Here is a 16,559-nt window from a genome sequence, read left to right on the forward strand (position 1 = left end):
ATTTTAATTTATTCTATCATGATCCAGAATCAAAGAGTAAAATGAGTATTTAATCGAAAGTGCGAAAATAAGCTAATTCACAGCTGAGCAACTGTCTTCTAAGCTCTAACTATCAGAAACCAGCAGACGCAATCTAGTAACAATAGATGAGCATTTGCAGGCATGCAGATGCAGCATTCCAGTTGCATGCACTTCCATTTGCTTTGGTATTTGTATCCATTATTGTCCCATGTTCTTGTCAACTTATATATGATCCAAAAATAAAAAGCTTAAATGAGGTAGTAGACGGAGTAGCTTGCCAAGCTAAAATTGGGACATTGCAGCTCATGGAAACGTAATAACTCGAGTTTAGCTAATTTTATTATTACTAGAATATTATTATTTAGAATAAGCAAGTTTAATATTTCAGCTTATTAGTTTATTTCCTAAGTTTAGAATAAGGAAGTTTATTTATCTCATAATAATAGAATAAGGCAATATTGTTCTAGTTGGTTTAGGAAAGGTTTAGGGAAGTGTTTAGCAGCCATTAGGACGGTTTGCTTGATTTATAAATAGGACTTTATTTGTATTCTTTAATTCACGTTTTGATTCAAGAAATAAAAGCTGAAGCTTTCACGTTTACAAGTTTGTGTAAACACCTCGGTTCGACGCGTTCGTTCCAAACCCGGTTTAATAAAGCGCGTTTTCAGGCTTAAACTAGATCGACTAGCAATAGGTCTTGCAACATCGATCACCATTGGTTGGATTATAGGTCTAATCCAAGCAAATATCCGGTTCGTTGTTCTCTGTTTTTGATTCGTTATTCTTGTGTTGCTTATTGCTGTTTTCATCTCGTGTTAATTTCGTATTCGACCTTCAATCCATTGTTAATTGTTCCGTTAATTGCTGGAACTGCTGGTGTTGTGTTGCTGTTGGTGTTATTGTGGCTAAGGTGTGTTGGTTGGCTTCCGCGAATTAACGAAAGTTTATAACTTTCGTATCAATATACATGCTCTTTATGTTCATTTCACAAATTCTGGCATTATTAGTCCATGCTGGATGTTATGCTACTTGCAAATTAATAGATAGCTGCCTTATTATAGTGGCGTACCCACCGCCAAATTAAACGCACAATACTTAGAAGGGATTGATAATATTAGAAATACAATTGGGAGAAGCACGAGTAAACATAGAATTAGGAGAAGCGTCACTAATTCATGATCTCCAGTATAAATAACACAATTTTTTTTTTTTTGGGGAAATTGTAAGTTCTCATTATAATCAGATTGTCCCATACATACAACTTCTAAACACATCCATCAAACAAGTCGAAAACTAGACTCAATTACCTCAAAGGTACTCTACCCAATTCAAGGCAGAGTTACTACGACTTTTGATATCACATTGAGCTAGTCTCATTCTAACATCAGACATAACATTTCCTACTAGACACTTTGGCCTCAGAACATACCCCTCAAGCCTACAACAGTTCCTACAATGCCATAAATGGTACATCAGGCACGCCAAAACCACTGCCAGCACCTTCTTTTTACAAGCAGCTGCTTGTCTATACTTTATCCACCAGGTGATGCATTCCTGCATTGGCAACTGGACCTTACACCATTCTGCAACCAGGCGGTGACATTGAGCACTAAAAGGGCATAAAAAGAACAGATGATCAATGCTTTCTCCCTGCAACCCACACATGAAACAAGTATTTCCCTGCACTATATTCATTTTCATTAGCCTGTCAAGAGTCAAGAGCCTCCTATGAGCTATCAACCAACAACAAAAGGAATGTTTAGGTATAATCCAATCATTCAGCATCCAAGGGAACCATGTCACCAAAGCCCCATCAGGTTTTAGCCACTGATACCCCGCTTTTATAGTATAATGCTCCATACTTGTCAAGGATAAAAAATAAGGTTTGAGAAGCTGCTTCACCTGGCACACTTTCCTCCAAGCCCAACTACAACCACTGCCAGGATTATAGTCCCACCAGGAAGACTGTTTTATATAAACAGCATGCACCCATCTCACCCAAAGGTGATCCTCCTTTTTGGCAATCCACCAAACATACTTGCCCACATTTGCAATGTTCCACACACAGTAAGATCTCTGAAACCTAATCCACCTTGCTTCTTAGGTTGACACACTTGAGCCCAAGAAACTAAGGCAGGACTTTCTTTCTTATCACTACCATGCCACAAGAACTTCCTGCAAATTGCCTCAATTTTAGAGATGATAGACTTGGGCAAAATAAAGATCCTTGCCCAGTAGCTGTGTAAAGAGCTCAACACAGACTGAATAAGCACTACTCTCCCTGCATAGGAGAGTTTCCTAGACCATAAATAACACAATTACACAATCAATATTTGGTAATTCTGATTTAGTAGTTAAATGTCGACATCGGTACTTAGATGGTGAGGCGAAGTGTGTAGGACGGTGATGTTTGACATCGGTGGTTTATAACGGTGTTATAATATATGGTTGTAGTTGGCGCCAGTGATCGACGACGGTGGTGGAGATGGATAGATGAGAGATAAGTGAGATGGAGAAATGAGAGGGATAGAATTGTCATAAGTGGAATTGTGATAAGTGTACTGTTAAAATGTGTACTGCAAAAATCAAATATTATGTACAAAAGAATATGATCCAAATTAACACGTCAACTAATCAAAAATAATCTTCAAAATGTTGGTGTACAATTAAAATATGCAGAAAAAACCAACATTATAGAAGGGCTTAATTCTGCAAGTTACTACGCGTATGGTATGACCACCTAAATCATAGATAATGACATGAAGCCTAAACCGTAATCATGAGCGTCGATTGAACAATTAAAATCGATACCCTATTAAAACGCGCTAGCTAAAACTTCTCAAACCTTTATAAATCGATCGTGATACAGGTCACAGCAACAGGAAACATCATCTAAAGTTTGCAAAGACAACTAAATTGTCATAAATTTTTAAGTTTTATCAAAGAAACAACGGAATGTGTAAAGCGTTTGTAACTCATAGAGACGGTCTTTATTGATCCAGAATGAAGATTATTTGCAAAACGTCGTCGACGTTTTAAAAAAAAAGACAAAAATACCCTTACTCATTTTATCTCTCTACCTTATTTTCTCCCAAATAACTAAATAATTGAAAAAAAAATAATACAACAATTGCATACAACAATCCGTGACTAACTACGAAACATCGAAATTAATTCCGTCATCTAACAATTGCATAAGACTTATTCATTTAACAATTGCATACAAGTTTTTTTTTTTTTTTTTTTTTAAAAAAAAAAAAAAAAAAAAAAAAACCCAATGTCTGCCGCAGGTTAAGACAATGAAACCCGACCTATTGAGACGTTGAGTCTGAGTCTGATCGTCTCATGTCCAGCCAGACGTTGAGATTCATCGTCTCATCCATGGCGGACAATGAAACTCAACGTCTCCTTCCATACTCCTAGGGTTTGTCTATTTTCTTCTTAGCGTCAATCCTCTTGTTCGAGGATTATCTCACGATTTCGATTGTGAGATAATCGTTTTTCTTGCATGTTTTTATTGGTTTTCTTTGTTTCTTCTATGCAGGGCCAGATGGATAGCAAAACGCGAGGTCGTATTCAGGATGGGAAACGGCCGATAGGGGAGGATGACGATACTGAAGGGGGGGTCTTCGAATGGGAGGAGGGCTTCGATGAGGCACAAGAGAAGGAGAAGCTGCTATTGGTGGGGAAGATATGGGCATCCAAATCGATCAATGTGAAAGCAGTCATTGAATCAATGATCCGGCTCTGGAATCCCACGAAGCCTATGCTAGGGAACGTGATCGACGCAAAGGAGAAATTGTTTGTCTTTCGATTTGGTACGAAAAGGGATAAAGCTAGGGTTTTGGAGGGACAACCATGGCACTTTGATAAGTTCCTATGGTGCTTCAACGAACCGAACCGTGAAGGTAAACTTACTGATGTATCGCTCTTCTTTTTCCCGATTTGGACACGTGTCTATGACCTACCTATAGCGGGGCGTGCGAGTACGTCGAACATACAGAAAATTGGGGCATCACTGGGATCATACATAGCCATGGAATTAGGGCCTAATAATGAGATTGACAGAGCTGTTCGTATACGGATTCTTCATGACGTCCGTACACCACTGAAATCATCAGTCCCAATTAGAATGAAGGGTGGACAAGTGGTTAACTTCGATGTTAAGTATGAGCGACTGCCATTGTATTGCTATGGGTGCGAACATATAGGGCATGGTGAGAAAGACTGCGATGACGGACCATATGACGAGAGTGAACTACGATATGGTGACTGGTTACGTGCATCCCCGTGGAAGGTAACTAAGATGCTCTGATGGACCAGGGCGAGCTAGGCGTAATCTTAGAGTAGAGTTTGATGTAGAGAAGCTACAAAACAGGGATGATGATATAGCTAAGATGATAGATAAATTGCAAGCCATTGCTATAGATTTGAAGACCAAAAAAATGGCTACTAGCTCCTTTACGCAACAGCATGGCAGAGATGACACTGGGGCAGGGGTGCTTGATGAGAGTCTGACAGTTGGGGGAGGGAAAATAGGAGATGTGTGCCTGGATGGAGGAGGTAAGAGGACGGCAGGGGAGGGTGGGGAGGGAGGAAGAACAGAGTAGTTGTAACATTCCGTTTGAAGTTATGAGTATCTTGATATTGGATTATCTAGTGGATGATATTTTACGGAGCTAGCAGCGTTTGTGTGGGTAGTGTATGGAGTTAGGGTCGAGAGAGATATAATGGAGTTGGTACGATATCGTGAGCCATGTTGTGGAAGTAGGAATAGTTGGTGGAGTTGGGGTTACGAGTTCATGTTTGGTCGGTTGGGGGTTTTGTTTTGAGTTCTTAGTTGGTTGTTGTGTCTTGATCGAGTTAGTATGTTTATTTTTAGGTATGGGTTGAACTTCGGGGACGAAATTCTTTATAAGGAGGGAAGACTGTAATACTACGGTTTTATGAGACTCTGGGTACTCTATCGAGTAGGCCTTACTCTGTCGAGTAAGGGTGAGTTGCAGTTTAAAATAGTTTCTGACCTGTTGGGTACTCGATCGAGTAACGTAGATACTCGATCGAGTAAGGGGGCACTCGATCGAGCACCTAAGCTACTCGATCGAGTAGCCGGTTTACGGGGGACGATTTCTCGGGCTTTGTTAATAATGCGATTAAGTATATATTATTTCCGTCATTGTTCTTTAAACACTTTTAAAACCTAATTACTGTCAAAAAGAGAAATCAAACTACGATCTTCGCTTCAATCGCATTGTTGGCAAATCCCGGAGTTTGGAAGGTCGGATTTCACCTTTCTGCCGTTTTTATAGTATTTCCTTAAAGTTGGTTAAACCCTAATTTTGGGAATTGGGGATTTGTGTTAGTTTTGTGATTCTTAGTAATTATGTGATTATATGTTAGGAGGAGGATTCGTAGAAGAGGAATTTTGATATCAGCTGTGAGACCGTCTGATTGTGTTGTTGTTCCAGGTAGGGTTTCCCTACTCAGTATTAGTCCCATAATGTGTTGTTGGTGTGTTGTGGTTGTTGAATATTATCGTATTCGTATTGTGACGGTTGTTGATTTTGATTGCTGTCTAATGGTTGTGATTGTTTGTCTCTGGTTCTCGAGATGCGTTCTCGGCTGAGTGGAGTCACTTGCGGGAGTGGCTTCACGCCCTAGTTTCGTCCTTCGTGGAACCCGCCACGGAAGGGGATGTGCACATTAATGGGACAGGGTTATCGCTCGGTATGATGAGCGGGGCTTAGGTGGGAACGGCTGCGGTCCCCCACTGGCAGGGCTGGTCCAGTGGACAGTCGGTGACGGAGATTGATTGGAGTGGGTGTGATTGTGTGTGTGACCGTGTGAGCTGCTTGTTTGTTGTGTTGTTGGATTATATAAATTGTGTGATTAGTACTGACCCCGTTTAATGTTTTAAAACTCGTGGTGATCCATTCGGGGTGGTGAGCGTTATTGAGCAGGTATAATATGACGCGTATGGGATAGCTGGGATGAGTCATCACGTGGCAGTTAGAAGTCTTCCGCTCTGTCAGACGATGTTTTATAGTTTTGATAGTGTTAGCAGTAGACCGTCTGAGAATCTTGTATTTCAGTTTTGGTTTTGGTTTTTATCATGTAATCACTTTAAACTATTTTGTTATTTAAACTCTGTTTCCTTATTGTCTTATGATCATCATTGCCTCGGGCAACCGAGATGGTAATATCTTCATACCTGAGTGGTCCTGGTAAGGCACTTGGAGTATGGGGGTGTTACAAATGGTATCAGAGCGACGATCCTGAAACCTGTAACCAATGAATCTAATGAATATAGGGAGTCAATTAAAATGAACCCGGGGTAAAGGTTGTAGGAGCTAATGCAAAGGCTTGGGAGACGTCCTAAAGTCGCGAACTCGCCCTATTATTTTGAACCGGTCACCATGGGATATGAGTCGGGATCGCTATGTGTTTATTTTGTGAATTGTGTACCAATATAGTGATGTGTGGCATGAATAAGTGTGATTTTGTATGTTGTTGGTTGAAATCATGTTGGATGATAGTTGGTTTACCATTTGATTGGAATAGTTGGAAAAGTATGTGAGAATGACGAATGATGTGGTGGAAAAAGGAAGTAGTTCATATGTGATAATATGTGATAAATAATGATGTTGCAGGATGAATGATTTATAATGTGTACATACTAGTAACTTGTGATTAGGGGATTTGATATGATTTTACATAATTCTGTTTGCGTAAAGTTAGATAATAAGTTCATATAATTGTCTACTGTGGTATCATATGCACTTGTAGATGAAAAATGTGGTTGAAATAGATGAAAAGCTTGGAAAAGATGAGTGTCAATTGCATGAGAATATGGATTTTGTGAATATGAATATGTTTAGACGATGAAGTGGATTTGTAATATTGTTGCGTTAGTAACATGGAAATAGGATTTGTAATGTATGAGAATGTTTTGGGTTACGAAAAGTTATAAAATTTAAAGCATGCGGTTAGTACATGATTAATAAGTTAAATAGTATATGTGCATGATGGATGTTGTTGCTTGACTTTTGAAGATAGTAACATGTGATTGGCAATACTAGTTTTATGACTACTGAGTTGTTTTTGTCTACCTTGTTGTTGTTTAAGTCGTTTGGAAGTAAAAATCAAGTAGTTGTGTTTTTCGATTATAGAGAGGGTGTCTTTAAACTGTTATAACTTGATATTCATAAATGATTTTAATGTGGTTCCAATTGGAGGTGATAGCTTGTTCTTTTACGATTCTAACGATAGGTCACACGCCCAAAACGACCAAGAAATGAGTGAGTTATGACTGTTTTACGAAAACTGGACAATGCTGAGAATTGTGTAGGGTACTCGATCGAGTAGCCTTGGTACTCAATCGAGTAGGCGGCACTCGATCGAGTACGTTAGTTACTCGATCGAGTAGCCCTGGTGATTTGTTTTACGTGCTTCTGACCTTCACCTACTCGATCGAGTAAGTCCCTTACTCGATCGAGTGGCCTGTACTCGATCTAGTGACCCCTGTTTTGGGTCATATGCTTATCTTTTGACTTCGTTGCATATCATGTTTAATTCAAAGGTGTTGTCTTGCTTCTTTATGCATTGTTTTATATGTATGTTAATCCTGATGCGTAAGTTACCCAATCTTATGATGTAAGGAGTGGCACCTGTGGTGAGTATGAGTTCGGTGGGAGGACATGAGTTATATGTGGTTGTGATAGATAGTGGAAAAAAGAAAAGGAAGATCGTTATGGCTTAATTGAGACATAGAGCATGTTTTCTGAGATGAGATGAGTGATATGACTGTGTGTTGAGTAACGTAAAAGCAAGTGAATATGGGCAAGAGATGATGTGAGTCTAAGGAACGTGAGAATAAAAAGATTCAAAGTAAGGATGTGGATAGTGGCAGCTTGAGATGAGAGTTATGTAGGGAGATGGTTAGGAGTCGTGTGGGTTAAGGATATATGTAGTGAAAGTTCGTTTTAAAGGGGTTCAGAAGAGTGGTATACAGTGAACGTTAGTTTTATGGATAGATTAGTGACAAGTGTGAGTAATAGCATAATAAGAGAAGATCCATGGTAAGAAAGAGTGAGGTGATATCGATATAAAATAATGAGATTTGAGTTTTGGAGCGATGAGATGGTAATTGGAGCACTAAAGGGGTTAGGTAGAAGTAATAAGGAGTTGAGATATTAAATGGAACTGTTGAGTATAAAGAGAAAAGAAGGATAAAAGTAAGCTGAGAAAAATGTTCACCGGAGTTATGTGATATAAAAGTAAGGAATCATCGGGATGTATGATCCTACCAAGAGTAAGTGAGTTAATGGTTATGCAGAAGTTTCAGGTCAACATGATTAATCATGAGCTTCGTGGAATTAAGGGAGTAAGAGGTTGATTTAGTATCTGCACTCTATGAGATTTTGGCGGAGAGTTAGATGACGATACAGTTGGGGATAGTATTGGGAATAATGTTGAGGTAAATTTTGTTGATAGCTTGATGTTCGTTATTTGGGAGATTAACCGAAGATAGGAAAGAAACCGTGAAGTTTAGAGATGAGTGTAAGAGGCTTAGTGTCCGAACGACGGTAGTGTTGAGGTGTTGCCACTAGTGGTTAAGGGTGATGATAGATAAGAAAGATATCAATTCTAATGAAGTTGATTTTGTAGAGGCCGGATTGAATGTATGGTTGTAAGGAAGTATAATATGTGGTTAAATGAGGCGGGAGCTAATCGTTGAATAGTAATGGTATGGTTATACTTGGCATGAGGTGATGGTTATGTGAATGGGGGAATATGTTATGAGGGGCTTATGAGTTAAGCTCGGGTGACAGGTACCCTTTATCGAGTGGTAACTTACGTGATCAGGATTGAGTGGTTGGATGTGATTACGGGGTTGTGATATATATAAATGTTTGTGTGAGGTTTTGACCTCATAAGAAGTGGTATGGTGTGATTATTATAAAGTTGTTATTTGAATGTTCTGTAATGCATGTTGGGTATGCTAATCTAATTGAATGATATCCAAAAAGGTAATAATTTGAGTGATCTGGCGTGACTGGTTATACTTGTATGTATTCATGATACATGTTAATATGTGATATGGTAAGGGGATGATATTCATGAGGTTATTATCTGTTTAATTTATATAATATGTTGCGTTGTGATTTAGTAAGTGGATTTGAGTAAATTTTTCTTGTCTGAGAAGTTATTCTGAGTCAGTGTTTATGGGAATTGTATGTAGTTGTGATGTCTATCGATGTGGTTGTTGTGCCTCGGGTGGTGATTCGGGCACGGTACTTAGTGTTGTGATGCGGATATTTTCGCACTGCGGTGTGGCTGTTGGTGACGGTGTTGCGATGTCGTCACCGGTTGTGGTGGAGTAGGCGGGATGATTATGATTCGAGTTTCGAAAGTGTATACCAGTTATACATAGATTGTTATTTTGTTTGTTGTTGTTCCCTGTGAGTTTCAGTTTGGACACATAGATTGTTGTTTTGTTTGCTACTGTTCCTTGTAAGTTTTGGTTGAACAGATAGACGGTTGTTTTGTTTGTTGATGTTTCTTACCAGTTTCAGTCTGAGAATGAGGGTAGAGTATGATATGAAAGAGAGTGTCTTTGTTTCCGTGGTTGTCATGGCATAGGGATATTCTGTTGATGGGACACAGTTGTTAGAAGTTGTTACAGTACATTTGATCTTGTTGTAGATGAGACATCGGTGCACATAGTCATGGCAAGTGATTCGTAGAACATGTGTGGTATTGATTTGAAAGCTGCAGGTGGTTCATAATCTTTTGTTGGGACAGTGAGGGTAGGGTGTTTGGATTTAGTGTCATGTTAAGTCATGTATGAGTTTTGCAGTGATGAAAGAAAAGAACTTGAGGATTTGGAATGAGCGTACATCACTAGTGTGAATCGTGAGCTATGCTTTTGACGATAGGAGTTGATATAGTTTATATAGAGAGGTATGTCGTGTTGTGGTAATGTGGAAGAGTTGGAGTATTGGTTATGCTAAGGATTTTGTGGTATTGGTTAGATGGAGTGCAGAGTGATTTGAAGTATGAGAACTGTTTAAGTAAGAGAGCCTTGGAAATAGGAATGGTTATGGAAATGAGGTTATAGGCGGTTATCTTTGACATGTGGTGGTGATGAGGATAATGAGATGATATAACTAAGGATTTAATATTAGTGAGTTACGAGGACGTAACATTTGTCTTAAGAGGAGTAGGATGCAATAAAAGAGAATTTCATGGTTGTGCATGTTGTAATATAATTGGAAGTAGAGTGTTAGCGCAGCGTAAAGGAGGGATTTGTTTTGTGGATGATACTGTTAAAAGGCCATGGCCGTGCTTGTAGTAGTGTGATGCTTAGGAGTGTGAGAATACTTCGATAGTGGTAAGGGTTGGATGATGATGTTTAGGAGTTCGAGAGTTTTGATAGTGACAAGATGATGTTTATGAGTGTAAGTAAATTTCGAGGACGAAGTTCCTTTTAAGGGTGGTAGAATGTAACATTCCGTTTGAAGTTATGAGTATCTTGATATTGGATTATCTAGTGGATGATATTTTACGGAGCTAGCAGCGTTTGTGTGGGTAGTGTATGGAGTTAGGGTCGAGAGAGATATAATCGAGTTGGTACGATATCGTGAGCCATGTTGTGGAAGTAGGAATAGTTGGTGGAGTCGGGGTTACGAATTCATGTTTGGTCGGTTGGGGGTTTTGTTTTGAGTTCTTAGTTGGTTGTTGTGTCTTGATCGAGTTAGTATGTTTCTTTTTAGGTATGGGTTGAATTTCGGGGATGAAGTTCTTTATAAGGAGGGAAGACTGTAATACTACGGTTTTATGAGCCTCTGGGTACTCTATCGAGTAGGCCTTACTCTGTCGAGTAAGGGTGAGTTGCAGTTTAAAATAGTTTCTGACCTGTTGGGTACTCGATCGAGTAACATAGATACTCGATCGAGTAAGGGGGCACTCGATCGAGCACCTAAGCTACTCGATCGAGTAGCCGGTTTGCGGGGGACGATTTCTCGGGCTTTGTTAATAATGCGATTAAGTATATATTATTTCCGTCATTGTTCTTTAAACACTTTTAAAACCTAATTACTGTCAAAAAGAGAAATCAAACTACGTTCTTCGCTTCAATCGCATTGTTGGAAAATCCCGGAGTTTGGAAGGTCGGATTTCACCTTTCTGTATACCTTTGTGATCCTTGCGTTAAGGGTAAGATCTACGTACCGTTTTTATAGTATTTCCTTAAAGTTGGTTAAACCCTAATTTTGGGAATTGGGGATTTGTGTTAGTTTTGTGATTGTTAGTAATTATGTGATTATATGTTAGGAGGAGGATTCGTAGAAGAGGAAATTTGATATAAGCTGTGAGACCGTCTGATTGTGTTGCTTTTTCAGGTAGGGTTTCCCTACTCAGTATTAGTCCCATAATGTGTTGTTGGTGTGTTGTGGTTGTTGAATATTATCGTATTCGTATTGTGACGGTTGTTGGTTTTGATTGCTGTCTAATGGTTGTGATTGTTTGTCTCTGGTTCTTGAGATGCGTTCTCGGCTGAGTGGAGTCACTTGCGGGAGTGGATTCACGCCCTAGTTTCGCCCTTCGTGGAACCCGCCACGGAAGGGGATGTGCACATTAATGGGACAGGGTTATCGCTCGGTATGATGAGCGGGGCTTAGGTGGGAACGGCTGCGGTCCCCCATTGGCAGGGCTGGTCCAGTGGATAGTCGGTGACCGAGATTGATTGGAGTGGGTGTGATTGTGTGTGTGACCGTGTGAGCTGCTTGTTTGTTGTGTTGTTGGATTATATAAATTGTGTGATTAGTACTGACCCCGTTTAATATTTTAAAAACTGTGGTGATCCATTCGGGGGTGGTGAACAGTTATTGAGCAGGTATGATATGACGCGTATGGGATAGCTGGGATGAGTCATCACGTGGCAGTTAGAAGTCTTCCGCTCTGTCAGACGATGTTTTATAGTTTTGATAGTGTTAGCAGTAGACCGTCTGAGAATCTTGTATTTCAGTTTTGGTTTTTGTTTTGATCATGTAATCACTTTAAACTATTTTGTTATTTAAACTCTGTTTCGTTATTGTCTTATGATCATCATTGCCTCGGGCAACCGAGATGGTAATATCTTCATACCCGAGTGGTCCTGGTAAGGCACTTGGAGTATGGGGGTGTTACAGTAGTAGTAGGGAAGAGGACTTTGGTACTGGGTCCGTTGATCTTTGTTCACAGAAGGAGGGGTGTGTACTCGCTGATTCTGAGGGCACTGATGGGGATGGTGGTGTGCATACGATGAAGAAGGGGTTCATGAGTTGGGCACGGCTGGCAAGGGAGGTAGTGGAGAGGAATCATGGTGGAGATGGCCGTGAAACAGGGAAGAGAAACCGAGGTGAGGAACAGTTGGGTGCGGGCAGTAAGAAACAAAAATTTTCTACAGATGGGGACGTCTTAATATCTGAGGCGGAGGTTGAGGGTGCTCAACCCCGCTGGGCCCAATGAATCTCCTAAGCCTTAACTGTCGGGGCTTGGGCAACCCCGACGCTGTAAATAATCTTCGTGCTTTGGTACGATAGGAAGCCCCGACTATACTATTTTTGTGTGAAACAAAATTGTGTGGTCGTGAGATGCGGAGGGTCCGAGAGAGTTTAGATGGTTTTTTTTTGGGATTGAGGTTGATTGTATGGGGCGAGCTGGTGGCCTAGCCTTTATATGGAATAAAGAACTTGATTGTACTTTACGAACGGAGTCAGTCCATCATATCGATGTCGTGGTGAAGGAGGGGGAGAGGGAATGGAGGGTTACGGGCTTCTACGGTTGGCCGACAGTTACGGATAGACATCTATCATGGGAGCTGCTACGACTCCTTCATGGGCAATCTGACCTTCCATGGCTATGTATCAGCGACTTTAACGAAATACTCTATTCGACTGAGATGAAGGGAGGGAGCAGGGCCCAATGGCAAATGAACAACTTCCAAGCTGCTGCGGATGACTGTGTTCTCAAAGATGTGGGGTGGGAGGGGTATCAATTTACGTGGGATAATGGGCAAGCAGGCGAAGCTAATCGACAAAGTATGATTGATAGAGCGATGTGTATGGGTTCGTGGGTGGATTTATTTCCATACGCAAAGCTTATTCATTTGACTCGGGAATGGTCCGACACGCACCTATTAAGCTGATTTTCGATAAGAGAGCCACGGGAATGGAGGTGAAAAAGAATTTTCGATTTGAGCAAATATGGCTTGGAGAGGAAGGCTGTGAGGATGCGGTCAGGTGTGGAGTTAATAAGGGAGGAGGAGTGTTGGGCGAATCAATAAAATGCTGTGCCCGTGAATTACAAGCGTGGAAAAAAACAAGCATAAGGAAAATTAGCAATTTAATTGAGCGTAAAACCAAGCAGCTGACCCGTCTGACTGAAGGGGGGCGGTCTGATGAGGAAGTAAGGAGGAGGAAGAAGCTTGTCGCTGAAATCGCTACACTTAGAAGGCAAGAAGAACAGTACTGGAGGCAAAGGTCAAGGGCGCTATGGTTACAAGATGGAGACCGCAACACAAAATTCTTCCATACAAGAGCAGGGGAGAGGAAGAGGAAGAATTATATCGGTATGCTTGTGGATGACAATGGGCTCGAACGTTCTGGTCATGATGAAGTCTCGGAGGTGGCCACGGATTATTTTAAGCAGCTGTTTACTTCGTCAAATCCGGGCAATTTCGATGACGCGCTGGTTGGGCTGGAAGGGAGGGTCACGGACCGCATGAACGCATGCCTAAGGCTTGAGTACCGAGAGGAGGAGGTTATTGAGGCTCTGAACCAAATGCACCCGCTCAAAGCCCCGGGACCGGATAGTATGAATGCTCTTTTCTTTCAGTCTTTTTGGCATATCATTGGGCCGGAGGTCATTAAAACCGTGCTTGGAATTTTAAGGGGAGAGCTGGACCCGGGTGAATTTAATAATACTAAAATTGTCTTAATCCCGAAGAAAAAGGCACCGGATAAAATTAGGGATTTCCGACCTATTAGTCTGTGCAATGTTGTCTACAAGCTTGTTGCTAAAGTTCTAGCCAATAGACTCAAGTTATTTCTTGGTGAGATCGTCTCTGAGAACCAAAGTGCATTCACCCCAGGGCGACTTATCACTGATAATGTACTCATTGCTTTCGAGATGTTCCACCATATGAAAAATTTGAGACAAAATGATGGCTTTATGGCAGTTAAACTGGATATGGCTAAGGCCTATGACAGGGTTGAGTGGCGGTTTTTGCGACGAGTTTTGGATGTTATGAACTTTGACCGTGGATGGGTCTCTCGGGTTATGTCTTGCTTTTCATCTGTGTCTTTTTCGGTTCTAATTAATGGAGTGCAGACCAGTGATTTCCGCCCTGAATGAGGTCTCCGGCAAGGGGACCCTCTATCGCCTTATTTATTTATTCTTTGTGTTGAGGCCCTTTCTAACTTATGCGACGAGCTGTGGAACATGGGTCACTCCATGGCTTGCGGATTTCGAACTCAACCCCTACTATTTCTCACTTGTTCTTCGCAGACGATAGTATTTTCTTCGTGAAAGCAACGGAGGATGAGGCTGAGATTGTGTCCGGTATTCTTAGGCGATATGAAGCTGCTTCGGGTCAACTTGTTAGTTTAGAGAAGACCACAGTGTCCTTTAGTAGAGGGGTCCCTAGAGTGATGAGGGACAGGGTGCTCGACAAGCTTGGAGTTCGTGAAGTTGAGACGCATGAACGGTATTTGGGCTTGCCCACGGTGGTAGGAAGATCAAAAAAAGTTCTTACTGATATTCTCCGTGACAAGCTCAGCAAAAGATTACAAGGGTGGTGTGGGAAATTATTGTCGAAGGCTGGTAGGGAGGTTCTTATAAAGGCAGTTGCCAATTCACTTCCTACCTATGTGATGAGTGTTTTCAAAATCCCGACAACCTTTTGTAGCGTCCGCCGTTCGATGGTGTCTCGATTTTGGTGGGGTCATGGCGAAGGGAAGCGCGGTATCTCGTGGGTCTCTTGGAAGAGCTTGTGTCGGCCCAAATGTGTGGGAGGTCTTGGTTTTCGAGACTTTGAACTGTTTAACGATGCTCTCCTAGGGAAACAAGCGTGGCGGTTGGTGGCTGATCCGGAGTGTCTCTGGGCTCGGGTCATGAAAGCTAAGTATTACCACACGAGGGATTTTATGAATGCGGAAGTGGGGCAAAGGCCGAGCTATACCTGGCGCAGTATTATTGGTGCACGAGAGGTTTTGGAGCGTGGTTTACGAAGAAGGATAGGTGATGGTAGAGATACGCGTGTGTGGGGACAGCCGTGGGTCGAAGGGTGCCAAAGGGGGAAGGTAATATCTCCATGTGGGTCGAGGAACGAACTTATGTATGTGGCCGACTTACTCAAACCAGGAGGTAGGGGATGGGATGAGGAGATGCAAAACCGTTACTTGCTGCCCTTCGAAGCCAAACGAATCCTCAATATGCGAGTTAGTCCCAATTTGCCGAGAGATGGGTGGTATTGGGGTCTGGAGAAGGATGGCGAATACTCGGTGAAGTTTGCTTATGCGTGTTTGGTTGAGGATGCTAGTAACTCGGGGAGCTCGTCAAACTGGGAAAAGGAAAAGTGGTTGTGGAATCGGCTGTGGAAGGTTCGAGTATGGCCTCGCGTTAAACTATTCTTCTGGCAGCTGTGCAGTGGAGCTTTGGCAACCTTGGATAACATTGCAAGTCGAACTAGAGGTGAGTCTTCTTTATGTTGTTTTTGTCAATCGTTTTCCGAATCTTCTTTACACTTGTTTCGAGATTGCAGTGTGGCAAGGTGGGTGTGGAATGCTCTCGGTTTAGAGGGGAAGGGGACTGATGAGGGGTTGGGGACGGGGAATAGTACGCGTGATTGGGTGGAGGGTCGATGGGGGGGAGCTTGAGGCGAGTGAGTATGGGGCCTTTATGATTGGGTGCTGGGCCATTTGGGAGCACAGAAACAAGGTGGTCTTTGACGGAATGCAGGTGGAGCCGGATAGAGTAGTGCAACGGGTCAGGGACATCCTACAAGAAGTGAGTGGTATTGTGGGGTATGGTGAAGGTCGTGGAAGGAAGAGGACGAAGGATACAAGTGGGGAGGAGCATGAAGGGTGGAGGCCGGCTGCTGAAGGATATATAAAAATTAACGTGGATGCGGGGATCAAGGAGGAGGAAGGGGTTAGTTCGGGAGCGGTGTGTCGAGATGTCCGGGGTAGGGTGTTGTGGGGACCCTCTTTTCGCGGAGGCAGCGGCTGTGTTGGATGGACTGCAAGAAGCTCGGGCACGAGGATATCAACGGGTAATGTTGGAGAGCGACTGTCTTCAAGTCATCGATGCGCTAAGGGAAAAACGCAATGGACGAAGCTCGTTTTCTCTTCTTATTGCTGATATTTTACTTCTTTGTAATTCTTTTAGTTCGGTTATTTGGTCTCACACGAGTCGGATAAACAATACGGTAGCTCATGCTTTAGCTCATATCTTTCCTAGGGTAGCTGGCAAAACTATTTGGTCGAATGTTTTAC

General features: G+C 41.9%; 2 protein-coding genes across 2 annotated transcripts; one reads left to right on the top strand and one right to left on the bottom strand.

The window, feature by feature from the left end:
• Window positions 1-1,329: 1,329 nt before the first annotated feature.
• LOC141628434 (uncharacterized) lies at window positions 1,330-1,881 on the bottom strand. Its single transcript, XM_074441580.1, has one exon. It carries the CDS (start codon window positions 1,879-1,881, stop codon window positions 1,330-1,332), a length of 552 nt encoding a protein of 183 aa, XP_074297681.1.
• A 10,831-nt stretch (window positions 1,882-12,712) lies between these two features.
• LOC141628437 (uncharacterized) lies at window positions 12,713-13,210 on the top strand. Its single transcript, XM_074441581.1, has one exon. It carries the CDS (start codon window positions 12,713-12,715, stop codon window positions 13,208-13,210), a length of 498 nt encoding a protein of 165 aa, XP_074297682.1.
• The last annotated feature ends 3,349 nt before the right edge of the window (window positions 13,211-16,559 follow it).

The sequence above is a fragment of the Silene latifolia genome, chromosome Y (assembly GCF_048544455.1).
Source record: "Silene latifolia isolate original U9 population chromosome Y, ASM4854445v1, whole genome shotgun sequence".
Taxonomy (NCBI): Eukaryota; Viridiplantae; Streptophyta; class Magnoliopsida; order Caryophyllales; family Caryophyllaceae; genus Silene; species Silene latifolia.